This window comes from Tamandua tetradactyla, chromosome 3, assembly GCF_023851605.1.
Source record: "Tamandua tetradactyla isolate mTamTet1 chromosome 3, mTamTet1.pri, whole genome shotgun sequence".
Classification (NCBI taxonomy): domain Eukaryota; kingdom Metazoa; phylum Chordata; class Mammalia; order Pilosa; family Myrmecophagidae; genus Tamandua; species Tamandua tetradactyla.
In genome coordinates this window covers 206,989,012-207,012,537 of record NC_135329.1, presented here as the reverse complement: position 1 = coordinate 207,012,537, position 23,526 = coordinate 206,989,012, and the positions used below count along the sequence as shown (strand labels likewise).

At 46.7% G+C, this 23,526-nt stretch overlaps 2 protein-coding genes across 3 annotated transcripts in view; both read right to left on the bottom strand.

Moving 5' to 3' along the window:
* Positions 1 to 8,020, bottom strand: part of PSMD1 (proteasome 26S subunit, non-ATPase 1) — a 111,607-nt gene extending 103,587 nt beyond the window's left edge. Inside the window, exons 1-3 of one of the 2 annotated variants that reach the window (XM_077155409.1) lie at positions 7,838 to 8,020; positions 2,468 to 2,511; positions 1,000 to 1,073 (exon numbers count right to left, since the gene is read on the bottom strand). In XM_077155409.1, the coding sequence (XP_077011524.1) occupies positions 1,000 to 1,073; positions 2,468 to 2,511; positions 7,838 to 7,853 (134 nt within the window). In that variant the 5' untranslated portion in view covers positions 7,854 to 8,020. The remainder of the gene's footprint in view (positions 1 to 999; positions 1,074 to 2,467; positions 2,512 to 7,837) is intronic. The other variant, XM_077155410.1, reaches the window with a different exon arrangement.
* A 6,556-nt stretch (positions 8,021 to 14,576) lies between these two features.
* On the bottom strand, positions 14,577 to 23,087 carry C3H2orf72 (chromosome 3 C2orf72 homolog). Its single transcript, XM_077152056.1, has 3 exons — positions 22,487 to 23,087; positions 19,345 to 19,455; positions 14,577 to 16,991 (listed from the first exon to the last, which is right to left on the bottom strand). Exons 1-3 carry the CDS (start codon positions 23,085 to 23,087, stop codon positions 16,852 to 16,854), a joined length of 852 nt encoding a protein of 283 aa, XP_077008171.1. The 3' UTR covers positions 14,577 to 16,851.
* Between the last annotated feature and the right edge of the window lie 439 nt (positions 23,088 to 23,526).

Genomic DNA, 23,526 nt, shown 5'->3' with positions numbered 1-23,526 from the left:
GCTGTTGCAGTGTGATTGTGTGGTTGTGAGAGCCTTGTGTCTGATGCTCCTTTTGTCTACCTTATCAATGGACAAGTAAAACACATGGATTAAAGATTAAATAAATAATGGGGGAACAAATGTTAAAATAAATTTAGTAGATTGAAATGCACGTGATCGGTGGAGGGGAGGGGTAAGGGGTATGGTATGTATGAAATTTTTTCTGTCTTCTTTTTATTACTTTTTCTGAATTGATGCAGATGTTCTAGGAAATGATCACGATGATGAATATACAACTATGTGATGATAATGTATTATTGATTATATAACAAGAATGGAATGATCATATAAGAATGTTTATGTTCGCATGTGGTTATGTCTCAAAAATAAAAAATAAATTAATTTAAAAAAAAAAGAAAGGGAGGGGTAAGGGGTAAAGAAAAAGTACAGAGTTTGTACTTGCGATGACAGGAATGTTCTGGTAATGCCTGATGGTGATGGTAACAACACTGTGACCATAATTAACAGAACTGTACTATACATTTGAATGTGGTTAAAGGGGGAAATTTTAGGTTGCATATATGTGACTAGAATAAAACACAATTTAAAAAATCCAAGGAACTGCATAACACAAGCAATGAATCCTAAGTTAAACCATAGTACAGTTGTAAAAATGTCCTTTCATCAATTGTAAAAAAATGTACCACATCAATGCCAGGTGTTAATAATAGAATGGCATACTGGAAGTGCATACTGTGTTTTATGCACAATTGTTCTGTAAACCCACAACTTCTCTAAAATAAAACAAAACAAAACAAATCTCTGAAAGAAATTAGAAAGCATAGGCCTAGTTCAAACTGTGTTTTCTTTAAAAACAAAAAACAAAAAACTCAAGTCTAAAATTCAATTCACAATTTAGTAACAGTAAATTTTTAATGAATTAATAAGCCACAAGACCCAGATCCACAGGTAAAGTTGATTTACCTTATTCCGACTTATAGAAATAAAGCAATTCCTTACATTTTGTCTACAGACTCAGAAATTTCTGCCCAGAAGTCATTGACAACTGCATTCAATTTGTGTAGTGCAAATTCCTATGGAAAATAAAGCCAAAATCAGTTTTGAGATAGACTATTACATTTCTTTACAAGAAAAAAAAAAAAGCATGTCCAGCAAATGACAAAGTCTTCAGTAATAATCAGTATAACTTTTAATCTATAACAAATATAAAAATGTACCAATTACCCATCTATATGCTGTCTCTACTCAAAGGACACGAGGCCAAGGACACAAATGGACATCTACACACCAATGTTTATAGCAGCATTATTAACAATTACCAAGAGATGGAAGCAGCCAAAATGTCCATCAACAGAAAGTTGACTAAACAAACTGTGACATTTACATAAGATGGAATATTATGCAGCTGTTAAGACAGAATAAAGTTATGAAGTATGTAACAACATGAATGGACCTTAAGGACATTATGCTGAGTGTGATTAGCCAGAAACACTTTATGGACAAATACTGTATGGTCTCACTGATATGAACTGATATTAGTGAATAAACTTGGAATATTTCCTTGGTAACAGAGACCATTAGGAGATAGAAATAGGGTGAGATATTGGGTAATTGGAGCTGAAGGGACACAGATTGTGCAACAGAACTGAATATAAAAACTCAGAAATGGACAGCACAAACTACCTAACTGTAATGTAACTATGTTAAAACACTGAATGAAGCTGCATGTGAGAATGATAGAGGGAGGAGGGCTGGGGACATAGATGAAATCAGAAAGAAAGATAGATGGTCTTTCTGATTATTCCTAGATGGTATAATCTAGGAATCCCTAGAGTATATAATAATAGTGAAATGTACAATGTACAAATTTTAAACATGTTTTTGCATGAGGAAGAACAAAGGAATGTCATTATTGCAGGGTGCTGAAAATAGATGATAATTAATACTTTAAAATGTCACCTTATGTGTGAGACTAAAGCAAAAAATGTTTGTTACAAAAAAAAAATGTACCAATTGATTCATATTTTCTCTTCGGTTTATACATTTCCTTTCCCTTTTCAATCAAAAAACATCAGACTAGTCATGTAATATCATTTGCTATCACACTGAACACTTTTCCTCTTTGAATGTACAAGGTTAATTCCAGATTTTAGCTTGGATGTAAAAATGAATTCAAGTTTCTAGAGCCAGTTGAACATAGTCCAAATTTTTCATCAAATGAAAATAATTTTTTGTGCTTTCCATTGATAAACTGAGGGTTAGTTAAGTGCCATATTATGGTTATCATTGTCTGAACTTTGTTAAAGTCTGGGGAAGATCAACTGGTGTTGATGAAATTCTGTCCTCTGGGACCAGTATTCAAATGAGTGGGCGGAGGCTGGGTGCTACTTGAAATAACGGATGAGACACAGACGACAACACCAAATGTATCCATACTAAATTTAGTTATTTTTTCTTTAACTCATACCTTAAGTTGTGGTTCTTCTTCATCCAGAAGAGAAATAATCCCAGCTATAAGACAAAAGGCATATCATGATTATGAAATATATGCTCACTGAGATGAAATTAATGACTGGTCAAAAATACATGAGGCTGGAGAAAAATAAGTATTTTTTTGAGGAGAGACTTCACTAGGGGAACAATTATTTTTCTTTGAAGGTGTACAGGCTTTTATTTCAAAGTTTAAAAATCAACTGATTGGTTTACTGGAGTTATAGGACTCCCAAAACGGTTGGGCCAAGGTGGCTCAGTAGGCAGAGTTCTTGCCTGCCATGCCGGAGACCCAGGTTCGGTTGTGGGTGCCTGCCTCGGCAAAAAAAAAAAAATCAGTTATGTGATCATGTATATGATGCCACATATATCACATTTCTTGCCTAATTCAATGGTTTCCAAAGTGTGGTCCTTGGACCATGTTCTGGTTTGAAAGGATGTATGTACTCTTGAAAAGCCATGTTCTAATCAAAATCCCATTTTGTAAAGGCAGAATAATCCCTATTCAATTAGATCACCTCCCTGGAGATGTAACCCAATCATGAGGGGTTGTTAAACTGGATTAGGGGAGGCATGTCTCCACCCATTTGGGTGGGTCTTGATTGGTTTACTGGAGTCCTATAAAAGAGGAAACATTTTGGAGAATGAGATTCAGAGAGAGCAGAGGATGCTGCATCACCATGAAGCAGGGTCCACCAGCCAGCAACCTTTGGAGATGAAGAAGGAAAACGCCTCCTGGGGAGCTTCATGAAACAGGAAGCCAGGAGAGAAAGCTAGCAGATGACACCGTGCTCACATGTGCCCTTCCAGCTGAGAGAAAAGCCCTGAATATGTTCGCCATGTGCCTTCTCACTTGAGAGAGAAACCCTGAACTTCATCGGCTTTCTTAAACCAAGGTATCTTTCTCTGGATGCCTTTGATCAGACATATTTATACACTTATTTTACCTGGGACATTTTATCGGCCTTAGAACTGTAAACTAGCAACTTATTAAATTTCCTTTTTAAAAAGCCATTCCGTTTCCGGTATATTGCATTCCAGAAGCTAGCAAACTAGAACAGACCAGCACTGCAACAACAGTATAACCTGGGAATTTATTAGAAATGCAAATTCTTGGCTGCATCCCAAACCTACTGAATCAGAAATTCTAGGGGTGGGTTCCAGCAATGTATGTTTTAAAAAGCCATTCTCATAATAATACTGGTGCTCACAGTAGTTTGAGAACCACTGGCCTAATTTACTGACTAAATGGGAAAAATTCCCACACAACTTTAGAATACAATTAACACAAAATAAACCAACAGTTATAAAATCGTTTATAAAAAGGAGTATTTAGTCATCAATGCAACAGGGCAAAACGAATCAGTTATTTCAAGTAGCTACATTAAGGCACCTTCTTTATATCACAAGTAACCTGGAAGGCTTTGCTAAATGATCAACACTCTTAATTGTTCTGAATTCAATTACCTGAGCACTGCATTCCCCATTTGGCCTTACCTTAGCCTGGAGTTCTTAGCATTAACACAGGAGAGTAAAGAAAACAACTGACTTTTCCAAAAGAATTATCTTGAAATATAGTCATAGGTCAAAGAAATTACTGGGGAAATAATTATTGGGGAAATTACTGCCCTTAAAAACAATAAGTCTTTCAGATATCTCGTTTTCATATAGGTTTTAAAATCTTTCTGAAACACAGAGTAGACACTGGGATATTTGATTAAAATGTATCAAGCTTAGTTAGGAGATGTAACCATTTCAAACTGATAAGTGGAGGGTTTGTCAAACAGCTTCCTGCAGTCTCTAAAGAAATACACAAAAAATAACACAAAATTTAGCAAGTGAAACTATATCACCCTGCTAGCTAAGGCATGCTACTATTCTAAAAGCAGATAAAAATAATTTCTTGGTACTCTAGGTTGGTATGACAAGTCCAGATCAGAGCTGTCACACTGACAACATGACAAAAAAAGGGCAACTTAAAGAATACAATCAGTGAAAAAAAAATTGCAAATTAGTGATACAGAATAGATAACAGACCAGAATGCTTCAAATGTGGAACAGATCATGAATGGATGACTACTTCAGCAAAATACTAACTAGGCTGATTCCCTCATCAATCAACAGTGTGTGTGAAATGTTCTACCAAAGGAAGTGATGGATTTTCACACACTCTTCTTGTTCAGTTTCATCTGTGATAATTTGTTATATGATTGTGCAGACAGAATTGCAGCCTTAGGGCATGGAGCAGAACTAAATCAAATATGCTACATGTCATACACTAATGTTTCCCATCTTAAAAAACAAAATACAAATCTCTTTTGGATGGGAGAGGGAATGGAAAAGGTTTAAGGAAAGTAAAACCCTCTGATATCACAATAGGAACCCAAAGATATTGTCTAAAATTATAGCATCAATTCATAGCAGAATTTGGATTTTATTTATAAATACGGAGGTATATTCCAGAAGAAACAGCTTAAAAAATTGAAGTGGTTGCTGTGCTGGTTTGAAACTGTTATGTACCCCCAGGAAAGTCATGTTTTTCTAATTTTCTTGTGGGTACAGACCTTTTGTTGGTTGGGACTTTCTGATTAGGTTATTTCCATGGAGATGTGGCCCATCCAATTCAAGGTGGGTCTGAATCGTCTTTACTGGAGTCCTTTATGAGAGTATAAAAGGCAGAGACATTTTGGAGAGAACTCAGAGAGAAACACCAAGGAAGGAACAAGCAAGAACACAGAGAAGTGCAGAGACGTTTCAGAGAAAAGGGCCAGCAGACATTGTCAAGTGCCTTCCCATGGAAGACAAGAACCCTGGATGCATTCAGAGTCAAGGTATCTTTATTTGGATGCCTTAATTTGGACATTTTCATGGCCTTATAACTCTAAATTTGTAACCTAATAAATCCCCATTATAAAAGCCAATCCATTTCTGTATATTGCATTCCAGCAGTTTTAGCAAACTGAAAGAGCTACCTCTAGGGATCAGAAAGAGGATGGGAGACTACTATGTTATAGCTTTTTAGCACTATTTACCTTTATGTGCCCATGTTATGTTTAAAAAAAAAATGCACATCTCCTCCAGCAACTACCTATCTCTAGCTCTCTACCACCTAAAACTTCTGGAAAGAATTAACAGAGCATGCTGTCTTCTTATTCACCACTGCCTACCTAGAAAGTACTCAATACACAGTGAATAAATGAATAAATAACCTGACTAATAAACACAGAACCATGTCACTGGACTCTTTAACACCTAGGACAGGTCCTAGGCCAATGTGAACCAGAGGTCAGGAAACAAAATGATAAAAGGTTTGGAGCAGATGGTGACAGGTAATCTAGTAAATTTAACAAATAGTAAATAATATGTAAACATTACATTAACATCACAGAATCTCAGGAGAGGACCTGGAAAATCATTAGTCCCACTACCCTCAGGAGGTTTTAATTCTATTATAGTCCCAATAAGTCCTTTTTCAGCCCCTCCATAAAAATCTGTAGTGATTGATTTACTAATTTAACTGCTTCATTCAAGATATAGTTTTTTTAAAAACTTTTGCCATGTGTCAGGCAGTATAGTAGGAATTGTAAAAATGACAAGTTTCCTCATGAAAATTCTACCAGGTGGAAAAAGATAGTAATCAGGAAACAAGGTAATTATAGGATTGTGATGGATAAGTCAATTAGTGGGAAGATAGGAAGCATGTTTTAATAGGATGGTCAGAAGCAACTAACATTTGCGCTGAGACTAAACACTGAGAAACTAAAGGAAAACTTGAGAAAAGAGGAGTCAAGTTAGACAAAACAGAATGTGCAAGGGTCCTGAGGTAGGAAAGAAATGGACATTTTCGAGAAACATAAAGAAGGCCCATGTGATGAGCTGTAGTGAGAAAGGAACAGAGTAGTATGAGATGAGGTAGGAATCGGAATACGTAGGTCTTTGGTCAAGAGTCTGAATTTTATTCTAAACGCAATAGAAAGTCACTGGAGAATTTTAAGCAAAACAATGATATGATGCGATTAAAGTTTTAAAATGAATACTCTGGCTACAGGATAAAGAGACTGTATGGAAGTAACAGTGGAAAAACAAAGTCTTCTTAAGGTTGTTATAGTAACCCAGGCAAGAGATGAAGGTGGTTTGGGCTAAGCTAGAAGCAGAGGTAATGGATGGATTTGATATAGAATGAGGCCTCCATTTAGGGGTAGCCAGAAAGTTAGTGATTGTTTTAACTTTAGACAGTTCTGACTAGAAAAGCTCTTATGTTGAACTAAAATTGATGTCCCAATCAATCATTGGCATTCCTCCAAGGCAAAAGTCTAATTCCAAGTACAGGTGACAGTCCTTCAAATCTTTGAAAAGAACTATACCGTCTCCCGACATCTCTAGAGCTTCTTTAACCAGTCCTCATAAGAACATGGTTTTGAGCTCTTTACCATATACGTTATTTTCTGATCACCAGCTTATTTACAACAAAATACTTGTGGGACAAGTGTAGAGCAAAACCGGAGGAGAAGAGGGTGTTTGAGCAGGCAGAAAAAAAAAAAGCACCAGAGTTGCGGACAACTACATGTAAATCAGTCTATAGCTGGCTCTGTAACTATAAATCCCAGTCTCTATCTGGGGTTTAGATCTCCGTTCAAAACTTGTTTTCTATGTTATCCCATTTCAAATGTCATTACATGACTTCTATTTATGCAAAGTTTAACCGGAAAAAAACTTATGGGAAAGAGGTGCAAGTTCATAAGCATGAAACCTGAACCACAGTTTTTTCTGAATGTGCAGTATTTACTACTAAGCATCTGGCCTCAAACAGGTGAGTCTCCGCGTGCTACTGCCGAACGCAAATGTTTTCTGAGTGTTTTAGCTGAATCCCCTCGGAGTAGATCCAGAAATTATCCACTTCAAACCATGTCAAATTTCACTAGGAGTGACCTCCGCGCTTAGAAACAGTTCGACTGCCCGCCCAGAGGCTGCTTCACAAGGCGACGGCACAGAGAACCGCATCCCTACCAACACCTGCGTGGGAGGCTAGGGATTCGACAGCCCACCCGGCCGAAAGCAGGAGGAAAAAAAGAAAGGAAAGCCCCTCCAGAAGGGACACGGGGGTGTGGCTGGGAGGGACGCCAAAGCGGTCGACCGGGTACGATCCCTCTCAGGCGAGAGAGTCGCAGGCCAGCAAAAAAGGTCCCGTCAAGGTCCCAGCCGCCCTCCCGGGGATGAGCTTTGAGCAGCGAGGGGCCGCACAGGCCGGCGCTTCGCCGGGAGGCGCCCAGTCACTGGCCCTGACTCAGCTAAAAGCCGGCGAGGCGGCAGCTCCTCCCTTTCGCTGCCGGCTCCGGGCCACACTTACCCGCTGAAGTGATCATGGCTGCGCCCTGCACTCGCCCGCCGGCTCACTGGCCGTCCTCGCCGCGCCGAGTATCTGTCAGCTCAGGGCCGGTACACTCCGCCGCAACTGCCCGTTCCCGGGATTAGCTACTCAGTCAGTTGTCTCCAAAGGCCGCCGGCTCACTCCTCGCCCAGGACCCCGCTTGCTCCGTAGCTGCCTGCAGCCCCGCCTGTCGGTAGGCGCTCATTTTCCCTCCGGCCTGCATTTTCCGCTCCGCTACCGTGGCTCTGGCTCATACAGAAGGATGTATGTATAGCTATATTATTTTCATCAACCCTTCTCGAGGCCAGAGCTCCAGCGCATCCAGGCTTCATCGACACTTGGGATCAGGCCGCAGCATGGCCAGCCCTGAAGAGAGGCCCCCCGCTATCACCCGCCATTGCTGACAAGATGTAGAAGGAAGGTGCAACAGATGCGCGCCGCGCCACCTCTTGGGCGGGAGGTCTCACTGCAGACCCTTTGGGGGAGGAAAGAACATTTAATAGAAAAGTGATTTTCGATTTTTAGTTTTAGCTGAGCCCGTCTTCAAAAGAAAACTTCTTAGAAGTGCTTTATTAGGATTAATAATTAATCATTGGTTTATTATAAAGTTGAACAATGAAGATTTTTATTTACTTTTGAATAGTTAGTGATGTACATTTACATGATTAAAAAACAGATGTACAAAAGGATATACAGTGAAAAATCTTCCAAAGGAAAAAAAAGTCTCCATCCTTGCTTCCCATCTGCCCAATTCCTCTCTGCACCCATAGCAAGGATTATTGATTCCTAATATATCTTTAGAAATTTAACACGGCAGTTACCGATTGCCATTTGCAGTCTCATCCCAGCTTCAATTGCCAAATTAATTTAATAGTCAGTACTGAGAAAGTCTTGACAAAGATAAGCAATGGCAAAGCTAGTTTTTCACTATCAGGTTACCCTTCAACTAGAGATGATAAAGTTTATTTCTGAGGCTTCTCAAAACAAGCTAATCTAGTGGCACACATCATTGTTTCATGGTTGCCAATGAATTAAACTTTGGCTGATGACACACTTGAGGATGTATGAAATTACAAAAAAAGAGGGGGAGTTCTTAAGCTTTACTTGTTAAAATATATAATTATTAAACATTTAAAAATAATTATTAAACATTTTTCAAAACCTGTGGCTTAGATGGAAAACCAACTGTTCTAGTTTGCCAGGTGCTGGAATGCAATATACCAGAAACAGTGGCTTTTAAAAGGGGGAATTTAATGAGTTGCTAGTTTACAGTTCTAAGGCCGAGAAAATACCCCAATTAAAACAACCCATAGAAATGTCCAGAGGCATCCAGGAAAAGATACCTTGGTTCAAGAAGGCTGATGAAGTTAAGGGTTTCTCTCTCAAGTGAGAAGGCACAAGGCGAACACAGTCAGAGTTTCTCTCTCATCTGGAAAGGCACATGGTGAACACGGTCAGGGTTCCTCTCTCATCTGGAAGGGCACATAGCGAACACGGTGTCATCTGCTAGCTTTCTCTCCTGGCTTCCTGTTTCATGAGGCTCCCCGCGAGGCGTTTTCCTTCTTCATCTCCAAAGGTTGCTGGCTGGTGGGCTCTTTGCTTCATGGTGCTGCAGCATCTCTGCTCTCTCCAAATCTCTCACTTTCTCCAAAATGTTTCCTCTTTTATAGGATTCCAATAAACTAATCAAGACCCACCCAAATAGGTGGAAACACCTCTCCCCCTAATCCAGTTTAACAACTGCTCTTGATTGAGTCACATCTCCAGGGAAATGATGTAATTACAGATTCAAACATAGAGTACTGAATAGGGATTAGAAGAAACAGCTGCCTTTACAAAATGGGATTAGGATTAAAACATGGCTTTTCTAGGGTACATCTACCCTCTCAAACCTGCACATAAACCTAGAGATATTCATGGAAAATAAACAGGTGGAGTATTTGGGGTAAAATTTTACAGAGGTACATCCAATGATCCCTCACATACAGATAATGTGTGTCCCCAAGCCCCCAGAAGAGTCATAAACAAATGCCAACAGGTAATGGCAATGAGTGAAGCTGCTCTAGTGTTAAAAACTACTAGCTCAGCAGGCTGATGTTAGAGAGGCAATAGGGAGTGGTGGGGACTGTGATAAAATGAAGAGTTAAGTATACCTTCTAAAAGAGCAGCCACTCCTCCTCAGTGCCTACAGTGTCACCATGTGCAACAGGGCTATTGTTGCCAGAGCATATGGTTTTTTTTAAGAAAAAGCAGAAATTTGAATTTCATGTAAAATCTTCTGATTTTTTTCCTGGTGCCTGCCCACGCAAAAAAAAAAAAAAAAAAAAAAAAAAGTCTGATTTTTAAATGTTGCAACTACTTCAAAACAGACAGATGACCAGTTGACCATCTCTATCTTTCATGGGCAAGATGTTCTCTATGGAAGGACAGTCATGTCACCAGCTTGGATGTTGTGCTTGTGATGACTTCAACTGAGTCCCAGGAGAATCTGTGAGATGGCCAAAAGCCAGTTGGCTTGGCCACATACATCAGGCCCCTTTCTCCTTGGGGATTCTAATTTCTGGCCTGGTTGGCTGCAATAGCTGCCTCAATGCCCCCCGCCCCTGCCTGGGGTTGCTCCCTCTCATCTAGTCCTGCACACTTGAAATACTGATAACCATTGCACAATTCTCCAGACCATTCTTCACATGGGGCCAGATGCCCCATTCAAAACAAGTTAAACCAGGACCTTCTCTTTTCGGTGGCTCTTTTGGGACTTTCACCTGACCCTGCTCACCCCGTCATCGCCTGCCACCCCTCTGGCCTGGCATGCCACACTCCAACCAACTTGCTGTGCTGCGGCTCCCAGAGTGGCCATGGGCCTTGCCTCTGACTTGGCACCTGCTCTCTCCTCTGAGCTCAGGGCTCTCTGTTCATCTCCCAGCCCCCACCCCCACTCCCAGCCGCCATGACTTGAGTCCCAGTCAAGCAGCACCTCCTCCAGGAAGGCGTCCTTGACGCACCCTTCACCACGTGCACCTTGAAGCCCTCACCCCACCCCGCCATAACCACATCCCCTGTACTTGTACAAATGGAACAAGGAATTGCTCAAGGGCAAGGCCACAGCATATTCATCTCGGGATTCCCTGTAATTTGGCACAGCACATAGGAGACGCCCAATCAATGTTTGCTGATTGAACAAATAAATGCCCAGGGTTAGTTAGTGTTGGGGATTGAATTGTGCCCCCCACAAAAGACATGCTCAAACCTTAATCCACATTCCCGTTTGTAAACAGGTCCTTTTGCAGATGTCATTGTTTGTTAAGGTGTGGCCAAGCTGAATTAGGTGAGTCTTAACCGGTGTGGCTGGAGGTTGTATACAAAGGGGAAACAGTGTTGCCGTCAGCAGCAGCCAGATGCACCCTAAGAAGAGAGAGCGATGGCTGAGTAGCGGAGGGCAGAAGACCTGAAGGCCACCACCCGGGAACAGCGCATGGCCTTGCTGACCTACGGCTTTGAAACCTCTGCCCTATCCCAAACTCTAAAACAGACCCCATTTTTCATAAGAGATTTAGAACTTGGTGAAGCCCTAGCAACCTTCACCCAAATTTAGAAGGCATGCAAAACAGGTGACAGCCCAAGCCAGGCCAGTGACCTCAACAGGTGTGGATGGGCCAGGGGGCTCTGTCGGGGTGGGAGTGGGGGGGAGCGCCCGTTCCCACCCTCCTCCGGGCGTCCCCGGGACCCGCGCGGCGCCCTCTAGCGGTCACCAACGCCTCAGACGCCGGAGAGCCGGGAAAGGGCAACAGCGCCGCCGAGCCTCCCGCCTGGGGCATCTAGATCGCCGCGTCTTAGAAAAGATCTAGAAACGTGCCCGATCGCCTCTGTTGGTGGCGGGAGAGGACTTGGCTGTCCGCGCGCCGGGACCTGCGGGGGAACCGACCCACGTGGCCGCCTGCGCCGAGCCCAGAGGCGTTGTCTCCCTTCCAACACGCCCTCGTACATTTTTACAATAAAAGCATTTATTTGTTGGGGTAGATTTTTGATACCAGCCAGTGCCGGGTCTGCGGATAACGCCTGCGCCGGCTGGCTTTGATGTGGATACACTGAGGCATGGACAGGTCCGTGGAGCCATCGGAGAAGCTGGACTCTCTTCTTGGCGTCCAGTAGAGCAACTAGAGGCTGCACCAGGCCAGCTGACTGCTGGAAACCACTGGGGTCCCCCTACCCCATGGCTTGGTGAACCACCAGGTCTGGGCGAGGGGCTGGGGGTGGGAGGCAGCTGGGGGCTACTGCCGAACCCCCCAATCGAGTCTCTGGCCCATTCCCTGTTCTCCAGCCTCCCTGTGCAATGCTCCCGCCACTTGCCACATGGGCTTCTGGGCTCTTGAAATGTGGCCATGGGAGTGAATTGTAAATACTTCTCAATTTAAATTTAAAATGATCCCCAGCACCGTCATTGGAAAACGTTTAAACGCATTTGGGATTTGAGATTGTGAGCTGACCTTTTCAAGTGTAAATGTGATGAAATCTAACACAGACCAAGGATTTCTCATGAAAATTTAGTATCTTGAGTTGTGCTACAAAAATTCTCGTGGAATTTCTAAAATTTAGCATGAAAAAATAAAAAGAATGTAAAATAGCTCAATTTGTTAATATTTACAGTGGAAATGATAATATTTTGGATGTGACCGGCTAAATAAGATGCATTATTGAGCTTTATTTCACCTGTTTCTTTTCACCTTTTCCCATGTCTCCTAGAACATTTGGAACAACTCATGCGGCTGTCGCTAGGCTGGTGGTTCCCTGGAGGTGGCCCCTCTGACCTCCAGGAGCAGCCCTCCCTTTGGCCTGCTTCAGCCCTCCCTGCTGGCCAGAGCAGGGCAGACCAGACAGAGGGCAGTGGCTGAAGAAGGGGGGACCCTCTCCTGTCAGGGAGCAGGATGGCCTGGGTGGTCGCGGGTGAGCTAGCTGGGACTGCAGGGGGCCAGGGGGAGCGCGGTCTGGGATGGGGCAGTACCCTGCTCTAGAATGCCTGCCGAGCCAGTCAAGCATGGGACCCAGGAGCCACAAGGCAGAGCCCGGGTTTTGCCACCAGGACTCAAAGGGCCAAGTGTCAAATGACTTCGTGTCTCGAGCAGGACAGCCACAAATCTAGCTGACTATTGAAACCCTGGCTCCTGGCCGAAGGCCTCTGAATTTCACCAGGCACGGGCAGGGCTGTTCCTGTCTGAGCAGATCTGGGTCTGTGATGGCGGCAGGAGCCTGAGTAGGGGCCGAAGGGTTGAAGCTGCGTAGACTGCAGAAAAATCTGTTCTTACTGTTAATCCATTCCTGTGGGTGTGGACGCATTGTAAGAAGGATATTTTGGCAAATAAGGATCTTAAGTTGAGATGTGACCCACCTCATTCAGGGTGGGCTTTAATCCTCTTACTGGAGTCCTTTATAAGAGAATGAAATTCAGACAGAGAAGCAAGAAGCTGAAAGCAACGAAACCTGGAAGAGAAGGGAGAGACCAGCAGATACCACCTCACGTGACAGGAGCCAAGGTTCTCCAGCAGCCCATCTTCAGGAAGAAAGCATCATCTTAATAATACCTTGATTTGGACATTTTCATAGCCTTGGAACTGTAAGCTTGTAATCTAATAAATCCCCATTGTAAAAGCTGGTGCATTTCATGGTATCTGCTGTGTACAGCTTAGCAGGCTAGAATAGCTGGGGAGTCCAGGGGGGGATCCCAACAGGATTCTGGCTCTTGCCAAAGCCATGCACCCCTGGCCCCGGTGCCCAGTCCTGCTTTGGACCTGAGCTACCCCACCCTTTGGTCCCCCCTGAGATGGCTTCCTGGTACCTTGTGAGCCATAGTATGGCCCGGGGTTGGGGGAGGCCACTCTCTGCCTCCACTCCGATTAGGAAGTACCAAATCTAAGGCTATCGGAGGGCTCCAGACCAGGTGCCCGAAGCATCTGAGGGCCACGCGTGGGAATCTGGCCATCCACCCTGGCCTGCGTCCCACTTCTCCTTGAACGCCACGATTACACAAGGACAGGCTGCGTGGGCCAACTCCCCCGCTTGTCCCAGTTCCAGATCCACTAACACATAAAGCCAGGTCAGGAGAGGGTGACACAGCCCTCGGGACACAGGGCAGCTTCCTCCACCGGCACGCTGTGCCAGCGGGGTTTGCCACTCCGATGGGACAAAGTCCGGCCTCCTGCCCTCCGGAACAAGCTGGGCAGTGTAGTTAAGGTGCAGACTGCCGGAGCCTCCCCAGCGAGCTCAGACCTTGCTCTCTGCCCCGCTAAGAGGGGCTCCCCAGGTCACAGGCCTGGAGGCTTCCACCTGCTGACCTTTTGCTGATTTGCCTTAACCTTTTGCATTGACAACCAATAGACTCCTCTTGGGCAGTAGGTCTGAGAAACAAACACTTTGAGACGAGAGAAAAGGGTTCTCTCCAACTCAACTAGGCCGCTTCAGCTCTATTCAGACCTGCACACACTACTCTATACCCTGCTGAATGCCAGCTTTAAAAACAAACAAAAATCTCGTTTGCTTATGCTTTGAAACTCGTGTGTTTTAGTCACAGCCAGGAGGACTGTGGACAATGTCACCCAGGGCAGGGGCTGGGACCTTTCAGGCCCCAGATGATGTCAGAGGCTCCCACCATTTGCCCAGATTCCCCGTTCCCCAGGGTGCCTGCAAGGAACACCTTATGAGAATGAAGGGGAGGATTCTACCTCGTTTTCAATAAGATATCAATTAGGAATTGTTTGGTTCTATGCAATATAAGGAATGATCAATTCAAGCCGGAAGCACCGCAAGTGCTGTTGGGTTACAAAGATTATTTATTACCTAAGAGCCCAGCCTGGGAGTCAGTTGCCAGACCCACCTGCTCTCCCATGCCTTGCTAAAGTCCTTTGGAAAAGACCCATCACCGACAGCATCACTCCAGCATCTTACTCTTCTGTCTGCTAGAAAACAGCAGAGGGACTGTCTCTATAATGATGGTGCTTATCTTAGCCAAGCCTCAAGGAAGCTAAAATGTCCTGGAAGGATCTCACCCTGTGTTTATTGGTTAATCTCAGTAAAGACCTTCTTTTCAATTATTCACAGGAAATACCGAAGGTGATGAAAAATAATGCAGAAACCATCCTTTAGATATGCGGCCACAAACCCAAACGCCTTCCTGAGCCAGGACCAGGTAGGCGGGTGTATGTGAGTGAAGTGCGGTGGTGGGAGGAGGGACAAGCAGCCTTGGGGGGCAGGAATTGTAGCAAACTGGAACTAGCTTGTCCCCACCTCCACCCAGAAAACTGGACTTTTATGTGCATTCAACCACGTTTTAAATATTGGCAATGAATACAAAAGGCAATGAACACAAGGCAGAGCCTGGTAACTTCTTCCTTACACAAATTCCTAATTTAAAAAAGAAGCATCCCTCCCACTGGAAAAACCCTGGCCCAATTAAAACAAAGAAATTAAGGTAGAAAGAAAAATACAGCCGCTTCATAAAATGTTGGTCTCTCCATTTTGAAACACAATGCACAGTAATTCATGAAGTTCATTCTTGTGTAGAAGGAAGACAGCTGAGTCCACCTATTGCTTGAGATGCCCCGAATTATTAAAATGACTCCTGTTGCCAACTAATCCCAAATAAGACATCATCAGGCCCTTTCTCACGGTGTCCACGCGGCCAGGAAAGGATAGGACTAGGCTTCTTATCATAGGGAAGAAATCGAGGCACAGGGCAGGCGCACCCCACCCTTCAGATCACGGAGCCCATCAGCCACAGAAGGTTTCTCATTCCACACTGTGGAGCCATCGATGAGCCGAAACAGCTCATCAAACTCACGCAGCAGCTCGCAGAGCGCCGGGCGCACAACCGGCAAGATCGTGCACCTGCTGGGTGAATTGGGCGTGAATGAATGAATTCGGCAACGTCCTCTAGCTTTTTAGAAAGGACAATCAGGCGGCGACTCTTGCTATTCCAAAGACTGGATTTCTCCCACGGCAGGCAAGAAAGACAGGGGAGGAGCTGCTGAGTTCCTGCCGGAAGTGGCAGATGGCCTTCCCAGCTCCCAAGGGAACGTACGAGCCCTGTCCTAACCACCGTCGCAGAGGAGGCAATTCCGGAACGCAGGCCACCTCTAGGCAGCTCGGGTTTGAGCTGGGGCTGGGACCTGACATCTAGACAAGCCCTCTGTCCGTGTGCCCCTCTCTGTCGCAGTCTTCATTCTGGCTAGCTTTAGGTGTCAGGACTCAGGCAGCAGAGCCTCTGCCCTCTCTGCTCCAGGGAACTCACCCTAGAATTTGACAAGGAGACGGCTTGTTCAGGGTTTCTCAAAGGTGACACAACGGGCATCCCGAGGGCAACAATTCTTCATTGTGGGGGACTGTCCTGCACATTGCAGGATGTATGTGAAATGCCAGGGGTGCCCCATAGTCATGATGACTCCCCCTCCCCCCACCATATGCACACACGTGTTCCAATGCTGCCTGGAGGGGTGGCTGGTCCCTGGTTGACAACCAATGAGCTAAAAGCCTCTTCAGGAGTCTGGGGATCAAAAGACCAAAGGTTGAGTGGCATGTCCAAGTTTTCATCCCCAGAGCTGATGGCTTCCAGTCCAGGGCTTCCTCCAGCTGCACTTGAAGTGATGGCTGCTTGTGCACGTACCCAGAGTATTGCAAACATACCAGGGGATGTCATGGGCCCACAGAGCCTCTAGGCAGAGAGCCATCTGTCTCAGTGGCAAAGGGAAACCAAGGCACAGAAAAACAAAATAACCTCACGTGATCACAGAACTTGCCATGCTAAGTGGGAAGGAGGCTTCCTGCTCAGTGAGTCCCACTGCCTGGCTGGTGACTGTGAATGTGCACCCCCCAACCCCGGGCGGGTGGAACATTTGTCGTTACCACCATGCCAAGGTCAATCAGGAGACATGGCAGCTCCAAGTAGAGAAGGAGCTGGTCCCCGCATCTGCAGGTCTGGAGCTGGGGGCAGCCCAAGGACCCAGCCTTCATCTTGATACTCCAGGGGGCTCGGCGGGAGTGTGGACCACCCCATCACAGGCTCTTGCCCCTCTTCCAGTTTCCTCACAGTCTCCATTGGGAAATACAGCTGTCAGTGCCAGCTCCTCCTCGGGGTCCTGGGAGACTTCTGGAACACAGGAAACAAGATTCCCCAATGAAAAGGTGAAGTTTATAAGTGGGAAAGCTAGGAAGGAAAGGGGGTGATGGGAGGTCAATTAAGTGAATATCTACTTAGAAAATAAAAATAAAGCATATATCAAAAACCTTCAAAATGTACATACTTCTTGACCCAGCAATTTCAGTGCTAGGATTTTATCCTAAGGAAATAACTAGGAAGAGTTAGTGGCCCTGATGCAGCCATCTTTCTGCAAGGCTAAGGACGGCACCATCACCGAAGACAGCCCAGCAGAGAAGGGAAAAAAACCTGAGTCCTTGATGGGTTTGCTGAGCCCTGGGACCCACCAACGGTGAGGCCGACTCAAACTCTGGACTGTCTTTTAGGCCAGGTAATTAATTCCCACGCTGTTCATGTCAGTTTGAGTCATGCTTTCTTTACCTGCAGCTGAAAGCATCCCAGCTGATTTGATGTCCAAAAGGACACGGGTTGAGTCTATTGCAGCTCACCCATATGATGGGATTCAGGCACTAAAAATAACATATAAAATTCACAGAACACACACACACACACACACACACATATACATAAAGGAGTACAAGTACATCTGGGGAAATCTGTATAAGATTGGTGGAGGGGGTCAGTGTCGATATCTTGGTTATGACATTACTCTCTAGATCCCTGAGATGTTATCATTGGGGGAACTGCGCAACATGTACAAGGGATCTCTCCGTATTATTTCTTAGACCTTTACATGAATCTACAATCACCCCCCTGCAAAAAAACAGATACTGTCAGCATATAATTGGCCTGGAAAGACAGTCACAATATATTATTGATGAAGGGAACAGATTACAAAGCCATACATATAAGATGTATGTACAATATAACATGTTTATTATATATACTTTATATACATATAGTCCATAAATTAACTTTTACGTGAGATTAAATAATTAGTTATATGCAACAGAAGGGAAAATTAACATCATATTGTTAATGATTCCTTTGCCTTACTTTTTTCCCTTTAGTCTGCAGTTACATCCAAAATAATGATAGAGAGGTTGAAAGGTAACGTTAAAATTCTTGCAATTAGTTTAAATACCTATTACATTTCTTTTATATAGACAGCAGTGAATTCATTAAAATTTAAATATCATAGGATATATACAGAGAGAGACACATAAAATGGAACACTCCATAATATTAATAGTAGTTACCTCCGAGTGATGGAATTAAGTGAATGGTTTTTAAGATCAGTTTCCCTTTTTTGCATTTCTGCGTTTTAAACTGTGGTATGCAGAATTCTAAGACGGCCCCAAGATCCCTGCCTTTGGTGAACCCACCCTGCCTGGATCCCTCCCAGGGGTGGGGAGCACTGTGCACTCTGGCTTTGGCAAGGCAGCCACTCCCCTGGTAAGGGGCACGAGCCCTTCTCTCTGCAGACTAGATACACCTCCTGCTGGCTTAAAAGTGAGCTCCCACATTGAGAGAGGGTGAGGGTGAGGGTAAGGGCCTGTGGGAGGGGTCTTATGGCAAAGAACTGGGGCAATGGGGGCTCTTGGAGCTGAAACCAGCCCCTGGCAGACAACTAGCAGGAAAGCACAAGAAAGACCCCAGTCCTCCGGCAGGTAGAAAACTCTAGGACGCAGGTACCCTGCTGGGGAAACGACTGGCAACAAAAATGTTATAAACTTCATGATGACATGGACTAAATTCTGCCACTAATCACATGAACTCGGAAGAGAGTCCAAGTCTTTAAACACATCTCTGATCTTGACTACCAGCCCTGCTGGGAAATCGCCAGTGGCCTCACTGTCACTGACAGACTGATGTCCAGGGTCCCAATTTGGTCCCAGCTCTCCTCGTGGGCCCCAACCCTCCCCTCTCCGCTAAGCCTCGTCCCCAGGTACTCTCAGCTGGGGACCTTTTAACATCCTGCTGTCCTGTGAGGTGCTCGGGGCTCTCTCTCCAAACTCTTCCCATTTCTGCCTGTGAAAGTTTCTCAATCCCCAGCTCAAATGTCACTTCCTCCATGGAACTCTCTGGATCCTCAGTGGCAGTGCGGGGGGTGGGGGTGGGGGGTGGACTCACTCGAGTTCTGCTCAGTGGATCCCAGCACATGGCCAGCACCCTGCTCTAACCGCCCTTCCCCTACCCTGCCCTGGTTAGATGGGAACCCAGGGGGGCATGAGCCCTGCCTGAGCAAGCCTGGCCTCGCCCTGCTCACCTCCACCACACCACATGGCAAGTGTTCCCCTGGATGTCGGTCACTGCCTATCCCCCAGGTTCCTATCCCCAAGTGACCACATGCTTAATTTCAAGCCCCCGGAGCTCAAGGACAGAAGGAAGATGAAGCACTCACCCTGAACTGGGCCGCTGGACACGTCAGCCTGGTCCCTCCTCTGGCTCCTGGGACCCCAGGAAAAGCACCCCAGCAGGCCCAGGAGGCCGGGTCTCTCCCAGGTTCCCTTGGCTAAAAGAACACAAAGCCCAGAGGCAGAGGGTTAGGAGGCTGCTGGTGGCATGATCAGGAGATTTTCTGTTCAGCAAGCCCAGAGCTCCAACTCTCAGCTGCCCTAGTTTCAACTGGCTGATTGAAAAACAAAAGCCTGATTTGCAAAAGTGGGTGGGATTTTATGCTTAAAAATCAAACCAAGAGAGGGGGCCAGCCCTTCCAGAACATCAGCTGGTTCCATCCCCCTACCCCATATTATCGACAGCCCCTTCCAACATGAAAATTCAGAATGGGCATAGCCCAAATACCCCTAAAGAACAGGACAGAAAGATCAAAGGTATTATATGGAGTTATACAGAGAAGGCAGGGTTTAACAGGTGAGTATGACTGCTGAATCATTATGCTGATATTTCCTTTAGTCTCCAGTATCTTAGAGCGGCTACAAGTAAAAACCTAAAATTGTGGAATTGTAACCCATACCAAAACTCTGAAATCTGTTCTACCACTAATTGTTGCGATACACTTTGAAATTTATTGCTTTTTTGGGTATATATGTTATTTTTCACAAAAAAAGAAAAAAAAGTAGATTGTGATGATAAATGCACAGCTGTATGGAAGAAAAAAAAAGGGAAAAAAATCAAACCAAGAAAGCAATGCTTTATATATATATAATCTCATTGCATCATCACAAAAACTCTATGATGCAGGTGCCCAGTTGGGGAAACCATTGGCAATAAAAATGTTATAAACTTCATGATTATATACCTTCAGAGAAAAGTAAGCAGAGAGCAGTACATTTCTCCCCTGATTTTTAATTCAAGCCATTTCTTAACAGGAATAGATTTAATCTTCTTTGATAACACATACAAAATAACCACACATTGTTTCTTCCTTCTTTATTAAGACTGTAGGACCACCTCAGTTACTCGGAAATCACCTAACATCCTCAACTGTCTGGAATAGACTCAACAGGAACGAAGTTAAAAAAAAAAAAGGACTCTGAGCAGCCAGAACACAACAGAAAATTCTTGTTTGTAATCTTTGCTCAGGGCCTATTTACTGTTCATTTGGACCCAATTCTGGCCATACTGGCTCCTGAGTGTTTCTGACCCAAAGGCAGTTAGTTAGTTGGTTATGACCACGAGCAGGGTAGAGGAGTCCTGCTGAAGTGCAGCACCCCAAAACTAGAGGAATCGCCCCCAGGCAATGAGCAAAGAGATGGGACAGTAAAGACAAGGCCAGACACAACTGCCAGCCAGTGCTCAGCAACATGAAGCCACTTGGCCTAACAGTGCTACCCTCTGCAAAAACTGAAAAATTTTTTGTGGGCAAGAACTTATCATCACAATGATGCCCTTTAGTCATTAATGAAAGGTTCCATTTTGTTCTATAAAAAGCAGAAAAGTGTTTATCACAGAGAATGATTCCCTGGCAAAGTGATAATATTTCCCAAGTATTTGTGTTTAAAAGATGGCAAGGATTCACTGGCCAATTCTGCATGCCAGCCAGGGGTCAGGAAATGCGGATATGATGGTGATTAAGGGAACAATTAGAACACAAGAGTTTAAGGAAGTAGAAATACAAGGGGTTCTGAGATTTTGCCTGGAAGATGTTGAGATCAGGGAAGGCTTCCTGGAAGAGGAAGTCCAGTTCTGAATGAAGAGATGAGGTGAAGAGGAGGATGGGAGGAAAGACCTCTTCGGCCGAGGCAGAGGCAACGCACACCAAAGCCTAGAAGGCCAGGGAGACCCAGGCTTTGGGGAATTGAAAGTTGTTCCTTAGAGGAACAGTTCCAAGGGCTAAGAGAAGAGGTGCCAGGTCACTGAAGGCCTACAAATTTCACTTTCTATGATGCCAAGAAAGCAAAGCGCCTAGAGCGGACAATCGGACAGCAGTCCACCTCTGGACATTTCCCACAACTTTCAGGATGCTGGTTGTGAAGTTTCAGGCTTAGCTGGCTGCCTCACAGTCCCATTGGAAAGGGGTTGTGGGCATTGGGGAAGAAGGCCAGGGCAGGTTCCACAGCCGGAAGGGGCTGCCCCTCATCCAAGCAGGCCAGGCTGGCAGGTGGGCTCTGTGGCATTTACTAGGGTCACAGGTACCAGGTAACCTCACTAGGAAAGGACCCACAAGTCTGGCATGCTCCTGATTAGCACACCAATGCCCTGCCTGGGAGGCACAACACACCCACTGTGGTTTTTAACTCTAGCGAAGTTAAGGGGGGGGGGGGGGGGGGGGAGGAAACATAGGGGATGCAAAAAAAAGCTGCTGGCAGTTCCCAGTTTCACCAGATGCAGCTATATATAATGCCTATACTTTAATCCTAGGATACCAGAAACCTGTAAAACCTTGTGGACCAGGTTGAGTGGAATTCTGACCTTTCGGCCAATGGCTGCAGGGGGGTGGGGTGGCAGGTTAGGCTGGGAGAAGACCCCAGTAAGGGAAAAGGTTGTTTCAGCACAAAGAGAAGCAGAGTGACACAGCAGTAGGCAGACAAGCAGGGTGGGCAGCCAGGAAAAACTAGAAAATTCTGGGCTCTCAGTCTCTAGCACCCTTCCCCCAACCTCCAAGTCCCTGGCACCTAATCCTTGCCTCCTTCCCATGACCTCACCAGGCTTCCAAACCGGCTTCAGAGGCCTCCTAAGCCTGGTGACCTCCTAGCAGCAACTGGCACCGCCAATCCCCCTCATCTCAGTTCTACCCCTCCCCGTCCCCCGAAACTTTCACTCATCCCAAGGTTTTCCCACTCTTCGGGCTCCTCGATCTTTGCCCCAGCTGGTCCAAACCTTCTCTCCACCAACTTCTGCCTTCTGCTTGGCCCCTGGGCTTCCCTGGGCCCGCGATCTCTTGAGTACTCGGGATCCACTCGGGACAGACATGACCCCCCGTCCAGGGTCCGCTCTGCGCTAGGCACCTCCCCTCTCTGGGCCTCAGTTTACTCCGGTGCACCATGCGGGGGGGGCCCGTCTAAAGGGATCCAAACCTGAGGGCTTTCTCCCATCCCCCCGCGGGGCCCTCTGGCGCCCTCCCCGGCCCCGTGCAGCCTCACCTGGTCGCCCGGGCCCGGCGGCTTGCAGGGCCCTGCAGGCGGCCGCCTGGACGGCTACGCTGGAGGCCGGGCGACCGGGGCAGTAGGCGACCGCCTGCACCGGGCCCCCCGCCTGGCTGCCGAACACGGCCCGCAGCAGCGCCTCCAGCAGCCGCAGCCCCGGCGCCGCCGCGTCCTCCGGCCCGGCCTCGGCCACCAGCACCGCGACCAGCGCCGCCCCGGCCCACCGCCGGCCGCGCACGTCCCGCAGCATCTCCCGCAGGCGGCGGCGCGGCTCCCGGGCGGCGAGCGACGACGCGCGGCACAGCACGAAGACCAGCGGCGAGCGGCTGGCGCGCGCCCCCGCCGGCGTCCCGGACGCCTTCTGCCCGGCGGGCCCCGCGCCCCCCGCCGCCGCGCCGCCCGCCTTGCCCCCCGCCGGCTCGGGCGGGAACACGGCCCGGGCGAAGTCCCGCAGCAGCGCGCGGCTCGGCTCGCGCTCCCACAGCTCGCCCACCAGCAGCACCTGCCCGCGGCCGCCCGCCGCCTCCACCAGCGCCTGGAAGGGCGGCTCGGCCGGGCGCGCGGGCCGGGCCGCCAGCGCCTCCAGCTCCCGCTCCATGCCCGCCGCGCTCGGCCTCTGCGCCTCTCCCCGCCGCGGCGGCCCGGCCCGGGAGAACACGCCCCGTGGGCCGCGCCCCGCCCGACCCCTCGGCCCACCGGCCGCCGCTGCCCGCACCCTCCGCCCGGAGCTGGGCGGGAGGCCGGCGGCGAGCGCTTCCCTCCCGAGCCCTCTCGTGGTGGCTGCTCTCCCTGTCCCTGTGGCAGACGCGGGGAAACCGAGCCATTCATTCATTCGCTCACTCATTTATTCAGCAAATATTTATTGAGCACCTTCTGTGTGCAGGTGCTGGGCAGCCGAAGGTGGGTGAAGATGCTCATGCGAATATACGCACCTTCACAAACGGGATAAGCATTCTGATACCTGAGACAGGGGGAGAGGGAGTGGTGGAGTAGGGCCATGGGAGGTGAGAGAGGAGAGAAGCAGGAGTTCTCTCTGT

Coding starts and splice junctions, on each gene's coding strand:
- C3H2orf72 (XM_077152056.1), bottom strand. CDS start 23,087: ATGGAGCGGGAGCTGGAGGCGCTGGCGGCCCGGCCCGCGCGCCCGGCC. Junction 19,456..22,486: donor CGCCGGGCCCGGGCGACCAG/GTGAGGCTGCAC, acceptor GTGTTCTTTTAG/CCAAGGGAACCTGGGAGAGA. Junction 16,992..19,344: donor GTCCAGCGGCCCAGTTCAGG/GTGAGTGCTTCA, acceptor CCTGTGTTCCAG/AAGTCTCCCAGGACCCCGAG.